Below are 8,876 nucleotides of genomic sequence, written 5' to 3'. Positions count from 1 at the left end.
GTCTCACCAAGTTGCCAGGCGAGTCTCGAACCCGCGGGCTCAGGCAATCCACTCACCTCAGCCTCCCAAAGCGCGGGATTACAGGTTGAGCCACCGAGCCCAGCTTAAGCAGGTATTTTATACTCAGACTTAAATAGGTTTCATCACATGAAGAGATGAAGAAGAAATCACATGCAAAATGGTATATTTTGGTAATAACCCCAGGGTGCTATGTCCTTTGCAAATAATAGGATCTTGTAAGTAATTTATATTTATCTATTACAGAAAATGCGTCAGAAACATGGATTGGGTTGAGCAGCGATAAAATTCCAGTTTCCTTTGAATGGTCTAATGGCTCTTCAGTCATCTTTACTAATTGGCATATACTTGAGCCCCAAATTTTTCCAAATAGAAGCCAGCTATGTGTCTCAGCAGAGCAGTCTGTAAGTTGATTCATATGTTCAAAGCTTATTTTGCTGGACTTGCACTGAGGGTCACCTGTGCCAGGAACTTGGGCTGCAGCAGAGACCAAGAAAGGCATGGGCTCTATTCTTCATGGGTTTCCATGCTAGGCAGGAAACAAGTACACATGGGAAAAAGATGGAAATTATAGTTGTAATGATTGCTCCCAGGAAACGGGTGATATGATGGTGAGAAGCTTGGGTTGGGACAGTTACTTCAGACAGGACAGTCACAGGAAGCCTCTCTGAAGAGGTGACATTGAAGCTGAGACAAACCAAAAAATCTCACAAAGCGGGAAGAAGAATATTCCAAACAAAACAAGCAAAGGGCAGCAGTGCAAAGGCCCAAAGACAGATCAAGCCTTGCCGTGTTGAACGATTAAAAAGAAGAGTGGTAAGGACACAGGGCAGGAGGAAGGCAACAATGCCAAGCTTCAAGGCCATGGTGTAGGAATATTTAAAGTGCTTCAAGGAGACAAAAAACATGGCTGGATTGACATTTTCTAAAGTAACTGTGGCTGCTACATAGAGACTGGATAGAAAAGGAATAAAATGGAAGCAGAAAAACCAGTGTGAAGACTACTCTAAGGTTGAATTAGGGTAGTGACTATGAAGAGAAGTGGTCAGATTCATGGATGGTTTGAAGAACAGGACTTGTTAAATTAGATGCGGGGTGAGAGAGAGGTAGGGTTTCAGCTTGAGCAACCACCATTTTGGTGGATGGTGGTGCCATCTGCCACCGTGGTGAAGCTGAGGGGAAGAGCTGGGGTGGAAGATTGCTCTGGAGAGCAATGATTTTTAAGCTCCATTATCTTATTAACATAACAGGATTTAAACAGTATGTGTAACCTCTTTGAAAATGATGAATCAGTGGCAAATCTTGCTCTTTTACTCACTTGAATGGAAAGGTCCCAGTGGCTTGAACATCATACTTATCCATATGTTCTATTCTCTCATTTATCTAAAGCACCTGCTTATAAAGAATTAGTTTAATCCCAAGCCATTTGAACAGTTTATTATATCTAAAATAGACTTAATCTCTTTGATCAGATAGCTACTGAATGTACTGGCTGAGTTTTTAGGAGGTTATTGAGACTTGGTAGTTCTCTTCATTCTTTCTAATCACCAAGATACCATGTCAGGTTCCTCCAAGAAGCAGATTATTAAATGTAACTGTAGTAGCTTGACAAAGTAATTGTGCCAACCAAACGGGAAATTTCTAAGCACTTACTTTTGTGACACATTTCATTGTTTCATCTTCTAAGACTGGCAGGGACAAGAGCAGTTACAATTATACAGGCTGAGGTGGTGTCTCTGAGTCACATTTGAAGAGGAAGAAACAATGACCTCTCTAAATGTTTGTCTCAGGTATGGCTCTGCTGAAATCCACCACAGTTTATTCTGTAGTATCTGCTGCTTTGTTAGTTCATTGGTTTTGATATAATTAAGATGACCTTCGTTTCCTATTGACAGACATGGGCATTTCACTTAACACGTTTACAGAATAGAAGTCAACATTTGGACAGGGATTATTTTTAAGAGAGTAGGGATATATATTAATTTGATTGGATGTGTCAGGATGATGCTGCCATAAGTGTGATATTTTGTGGCACCTTTTTTTGGCAGCCCAGTAACTTTTTAGATATATTTTTTAAAATAGCATTTATTTCTATAAAGTAGAACTCAATAATTATAATATAATTATTATAATTAAAAAGTTACCCGATCATGGTTGACATAAAAATTTGAATGTGAGAGCCTAGGAAACTATGTATTTATTCATCCATTCATCCAGCAGTTATTAAGCAACTACAGTATGCCTGACACGAACCTGTAACTGGATGGTTTTTTGGAAAACTCTGGGAGAGTGATGCAGGGCTCCTTTTACAGACATTATCAGCCCCAGGCATAGTATTTTTCTGAGGGTCATGGAAGGGCGTCACATTCTCCAAAAATTCTGGATGCCTGGAACTTGAATTGTGTATTTTTTAGCCTAAGATTCTGATTTGTGTTCTAAAAAATCTTCAAGTAGGATGCAATTTTAATATTAGCAGTTATATCATTATTATAGAAGGATCTGAAAGTAGCCTTCGATAGAATTAGGACAAGACATGAAGACATCACTTAAAGAGGAAATGAGGGAGTACTGTGAAGAATTAGTGATCAAGGGATCGTTGGGAGTTGAATATGAATTTCGACTATGAGAATGTTTTCTAGGATGATTCATGGTAGCTTCCTGGCATTTCCTGAGTGTCAGATGTTTACATAAAAGCAGCAAAGCGTTCAATTTAACACATAGAAGTGGCAAAAAGAGGAAGCCACACACTTACCTGGTCGGGGGATGGCCTCAACCAAATTCTCAGGGTGTGGCCTCCAGATCAGTAGCCTTAATATCACCTGAAATGATGTTAGAAATGTAAATTCTCATGGTCTCACCAGATCTACAGAATGAGACACTGTGATAATGGGGCCCAGTTATCGGTGTTTCAGTATCCCCTCCAGGTACTTCCGGTGCACACCAAAGATTGAGAACCACTGTTCTATCCCATCTTTTAAAAGAAAAATGGAGAAGAGCTTACTGACTATAGGACCTTGTGCAAAAGAGTAAACCTAACCTTTAAATGGGAATAGTAGCTCCCACCTCACGGGAATGTTGAGATACTATATGAAAATCACTCTACATTAAGCTTTAATGGCACATAACAGTAGCTAAGAAACACCAGTTGGTTACTCTCTTCCTTCTACCCACCCAGTCTGGGATTGCAAATCTTGAAATGGTTACATGCTGGAGAGAGAGGGCCCTCCCCGCCATCGAGAGTGTATCGACCCGTTCCATGACAACCGGGGTCCTGCCTGAGACATCATCCCATGCAGGAACATGTTATCCATCATATTGTTATTCATATTGTTATTCATCGTATTGCTATTCAATGGGTATTGCCCATTAACATGAGCACAGTGTATTCATCCATCTTGTAATATTTTTCTTTTTAGGAGGGACACTGGCAAGTTCAAAATTGTGAAGAAACACTTTTTTATGTTTGTAAAAAAGCAGGCCATGTCCTTTCTGACACTGAATCAGGATGCCAAGCGGTAAGTGCTGTTAATATTGCAGTTTAGGTACAGGGACTTTATAACTAGAAAAATATATCTGTCATCAATTTAGAATAAATCATTCTTTCTCCCCCTTTCTTCTTTTCATCTTCCTTAAAAAAAATTTTTTTTTAGTCCTGAGAACCACTGACTTGCTATCTTCTTCAACTGAAGACCACTTTTCTTTTGAAATAAAAAATGGAAATTGTCCTGATATACGTCTGTACAATGAGTGTCCTGTGGTGCCCTGTCTCATACCCAGTTTTCCTGATTTTCAAGTGAAATGCCAGAAAATGACTACATTCCTTTGAGTCCAAGTGAACATCTACCCCCAGGGTCTTGCCTAGCTTCTCACCTTTCTTAGACTTCAGTATTTGAGTAGAATACAATAATGGAGAGAGGAACATGTTTGCAATATATTTATTATTTGGAAAGGATAATAAAAATACTTTAGTATTTTAAATAGCAAAGTATTTTAGATACTTTAAGTAATAAAAATATTTAATACTTTAAGCTTAAAATTCAAAGGTCGAAAATTATCTGTTTAAAATGTCTTGAAATACACTTAAAATCTCACACTAAAGTTACATAAAATCAGCCTATCAATATCCTTAGCACATAAGTTTATGTTTTCTCCCTCTTTCTGTCTCTCTCTCTCCCTCTCTCTCGCTTACTCTTTTTCTTTCTCTTTCTTTCGCTCATTGGAAATTTTTATGCTGTGTGAGTCTCAAAAATTTTCCAGACCTGGTTTTTATACTTGTTTTTGTTTCTGTCGGGGTCTCACTCCGTTGCCAGGCTGGAGTGCACAAGTGGCCGGAACTACAGGCACGTGCTACCGCCTGGCTAATTTTTGATTTATTGTAGAGATGAGGTCTCACCAAGTTGTCCGAGCTGTTCTCGAACCTGTGGGCTCAGGCAATTCTCTCACCTCAGCCTCCCAAAGTGCTGGTATTACAGGCTGAGCCACCAAGCCTGGTCCAGTTTTTATACAACTCTGCTTTAATTATTTTCTCTTCTAGTCCAGTTATTTATGTTCCAACTAAACAATGACCCATCCCCCCAGTATCTGTGTTTTATTTATCAATCGGCATATAAATACGTGAACTACTTTTTATACATGTGCCATAGTTAACATGTCACCAAACAGTTTATATAATGATCACAATTTCTGAATCAGTTATAGCTGATCACTGACTGACCTCTACCTGAACAGCAATGTTGTCTTCTTGTAGCTTTCAAGGGAACTTAACATATTTTATTTTTATTGAAAGGGCCACTGTTTTCTTACACAGCAGAGCCAAAACTAATGTTCTATTCAAACATGTTCTAATTCAAGATACTGAGTTCAGACTCAATTTTCTAGCTATATGGGAAAATTTCCATTGATGTTGTTATGCATCAGTCTATGAATATCATTTTGAAAGATTTCTTTTAGACAGTTGCTTCAATGCAGTTCTCTAAATAGTCTACACTTCCAAAATCAATTTGTAATACCAATCTTAATAATTTCTTTCTTTCTTTTTTTTGAGTTGGAGTCTCACTCTGTCGCCCAGGCTGGAGTACAGTGGCACACTCACAGCCACCCCGGTGTCTACCTGCTGGGCTCCAGCGATCCTTCTGCCTCAACCTTCCAAGTAGCCAGAACTATAGGCACATGCTACCATGCCTGGCTAATTTTTGATTTATTGTAGAGATGAGGTCTCACCATGTTGTCCAGGCTGGTCTCAAACCCGTGGGCTCAGGCAATCTACTCGCCTCAGCCTCCCAAAGTGCTGGGTTACAGGCTGAGCCATCGAGCCAAAAGTGACTCATGAGCAACCCTCTTTCAGGTCCCCTCCTGCTGTGGGAGCTTTTCTGTCTTCTTAATAGACTCCTGCTTTCTAAAATTAAAAAAAAAAAAAAAAGTGACTCATTTTTCCTTCTGAAAAAGGAGTTTGGGGGGATTGGACAATATGAGCAAGTGCTTCAGTACTGTCATTATCATTCTTTCGTTTAAATATGAAATGGTACCTATCAAACAAGGGATTAACCAGTGTAATCAATTATCCTTCCCACTTTCATTATGTGAACAAATTGTAGTAATGAGTCTGTTTTTCTGGGTATTCTGTGCTATGCCTCTCCCTTCCTCTGCCCTCTTTTCTTGAGCCTGCTCAGCTCTTGGATTTTTTGTTTTGCTAAGCAGCCTAAAAACTATAATGATCTAAAAACTATAATGAAGAGGAAAAACATTGTCAGAAAGGTCAAATTGTCAGCCTCCCTCCACTTGTCTTTCCAAGTACAAAAGCAGTCTAACCTCCCTGCCCCATCCTGGAGTGATCCATGAAGGAGCTGTCTGGAGCTGTCAGTTACACAGAGAAGGTTGGGAAGAGAAGTGAAAGGGAGTGAGTTCAGAGCAGATCCTGATAACTGGATGTGGGAGCTCTGAGATCCACACCTCATTTAATGATATGTTTGAACTAAAATAGCTGATTTCTAAATGAAGGTTTTCTTTAATTTATTGCAAGATGAACATCTTCTCCAAGAAATCTACTAGAGAAATCATTTTATATCTGATCAAAAGTTGGCAAGTATTGGCATGGCATAAAATGAAGAGTATTTTTAAACTGGTGAATAAGTAAAAGTAGATATAAGTGATATGATTTAATAGTATTGGAAGAAAGAGAACTAAAATAACTTTTCTATAACTTGAAATATAGAAAAATAATGAATATATGTCTTCTGTACTGTATGATTTCAAAGAATAGAGCCACCCTTAGTTGCTCCCAGGGATAAGCTATAGAACTATACATTGGTCATTTTTATGCCAAAGTTTGTTTGCCTTCTCACTAAAAGACCAGCCAGTTAATTTGGGAATAATCTTTACTAAATAATATATATACAGGGAGAGTGTGGTGATTCACACCTATAATCCCAGCACTTTGAGAAGGCTGAGACAAGAGAATTGCTTGAGCCCAGGAGTTTGAGGCCAGCCTGGGCAACATAGTGAGACTTTGTCTCTACAAAAACTAAAAATAAAAAAATAAGCCGGGTTTTGTGGCACGACTGCAGTCCCAGATACTCAGGAGGCTGAGATGGAAGGATCGCCTGAGCCCAGAAGGTTGAGACTGCAGTAATGTGAGCTGTAATTGCATGCCACTGAACTCCACTCCGAAAGAAAGAAAGAAAGAAAGAGAGAAAGAGAGAGAGAGAAAGAGAAATATATACATATTATCCTCTACTTAGAAGTGTGTGATCCAACGAAGACCATCCAGGATTGCACCAGAACTGGGTTCCAGGCCCAGCTGATTCACTAGTTTGTGACTTTATCCAAGTCCCTAACTTCAGTGAATCTCAGTGGGATAACATGAAATAATCCATATGGAAGAAAGTTGAAAAGAAATCCACAATATCATCTGTATATGTCCTCTTTGTGCATACTAAGTCCCTAGTTCAGTTCCAAGGTCTTTGTATTGTCTTTCTCTGATCTCAGAAAAGTCTCCTGGATATCATTATTATCCCATTTTATTGTTGTGCAAACTAAGATATTATATAAGGTTGTGCAGTGATGAAGCCAGTATTCAAATTCATGCATTCTAACTTCAAAGGCAACACTTAATTTCTTCCCTCCTGTAGGGGTCATTTGTATGAAATTTCTGTAAGTTGAGAGAGAGAAAGAGAGAGAGAGAGAGAGAATCTTGAGTGAGTACCCCTTTATTTTCATTTGCTTTTAAGGCTTTAGGTTTTAAGTTAATTAAGACTCTTAGGTTTTAAGATAATTAATTGAATAAATGTAGAAATAGTTGTAGCTAATTACCAGATAGAAAAAAATATTAACACAAAAATTAAAGGAGTTTTGAATGAGTCAGAGAAGAAAGTGATGTCAGTGGTAAAAGAATATGCAGAAGACCTTTTGGTATAAATCAGATCATGTCCTTAATTTCCCTTTTCTTTTTTTTTTTAAGGGATGGGAGAAACATGGTGGATACTGTTACAAAATTGACACAGTCCTTCGAAGCTTTGACCATGCATCCAGTGGTTATTACTGTCCACCTGCACTTGTAACCATTACAAACAGGTAAATTAACAGTGTTCTGGGCAACCTCCTCGGGTCCTCTCTCGCTCTGGGAGCCTTTCTGTCATCTCAATAAATCCTACTTTTAAAAAACCCAAAAAACAGTGTTCTAACAGAAACATGAATATGCTTTGACATGAGGGCTCTTGGAATGATAGAAATCTAGATGAAATCATAATTTGTCATAATCTGAAGGATGCCATACTACTGTATTATTTCTAAATTGATTTTTGAGTAACAAATAGTAAAATGTAAGGTGACTTTTACTTTCCATAAAGGTTTATTTATTATCTGACTTTGCTAATATATTCAGTTGTTTTTAGACTTTTTATTGCCTAACTGCTTGTAATGGAAAAGAGAGAAATTAACTAATTTTTAAGTGTAATGTGTCTGAGTCATATGGGGGTTTTCGGCAGAACAGGAACTGTACAAAGTAAAAGATATTCAAATGCTTCACCATTGCTTCTTGGATCTATTTAGTTTAGGTTGAGACTACATTGTGCACACGTGTCTTCCTGATGCTGGTACAGAGACTGCCGTTTTTACACTCCATGTAATTTGCAGCATGCTGTAGATGTGTAATACCTGTACAGGATAAAAGAACCGACAGCAAAGGTGACCTTGTGTCACTGCTAATGTAAGGAGGACAGTGAAGGCTGAGAGGCCTATTCCTCCACACTGAAGACAGAAGCAGAGTAGAGTTCTTCAGTAGTTCCGTGGGAAACTACATCTGCAAAGCAAGTCACTTGCTTTTTTGCCTAGGCCATTGCCTTTTAAAATACTCACTGGTTACCAGGAAATAGGACTAGTGCTGCTATGGTTTTGACTAGAGACCCCTCACATGTAAGTCTAATTTGTAGAGGACTTCATAGATGTTTTCTTGGCTCTTCCCACATTGAAAATCAACATTCAAAGCTGCCAGTATTTCCTTCCTTCTCTTACCCTCTTACTTTCCTGCCTTCTTTCCCAGCTTTCTTTTCAAACAGCATGCAGGAATACATGAACATACACACCATACACAAAGACACACAGAGGAATGAAATGATAGCAGTTGGCAGACTAAATCACCTGGTGAAACATTTTATAAAAGCTCAGAACTCCCTCCCCTCAGGGTATGGCACTACCTTCGATGTATCTCAGTTATGTTTTTGTTTTGTTTTTTGTTTTGTTTTGTTTTGTTTTTTTGAGTTGGAGTCTCACTCTGTTGCCCAGACTGGAGTGCAGTGGCCGTTCCCGGCCACCGCAGCCTCAACCTGCTGGGATCCAGCAATCCTTCCGCCTCAGCCTTCCGA

At 38.8% G+C, this 8,876-nt stretch overlaps 1 protein-coding gene across 1 annotated transcript in view; it reads left to right on the top strand.

The window, feature by feature from the left end:
• PLA2R1 (phospholipase A2 receptor 1) overlaps window positions 1-8,876 on the top strand; it is a 130,845-nt gene that overhangs the window by 44,151 nt on the left and 77,818 nt on the right. Inside the window, exons 8-10 of the mRNA XM_008059349.2 lie at window positions 265-422; window positions 3,435-3,533; window positions 7,475-7,587. Of these exons, the coding sequence (XP_008057540.1) occupies window positions 265-422; window positions 3,435-3,533; window positions 7,475-7,587 (370 nt within the window). The remainder of the gene's footprint in view (window positions 1-264; window positions 423-3,434; window positions 3,534-7,474; window positions 7,588-8,876) is intronic.

This window comes from Carlito syrichta, unplaced genomic scaffold, assembly GCF_000164805.1.
Source record: "Carlito syrichta isolate Samal-C Ts95f unplaced genomic scaffold, Tarsius_syrichta-2.0.1 Scaffold304002, whole genome shotgun sequence".
NCBI lineage: Eukaryota > Metazoa > Chordata > Mammalia > Primates > Tarsiidae > Carlito > Carlito syrichta.
The sequence above is the reverse complement of the archived record's forward strand: the minus strand, read 5'-3'. Positions and strand labels throughout refer to the sequence as shown.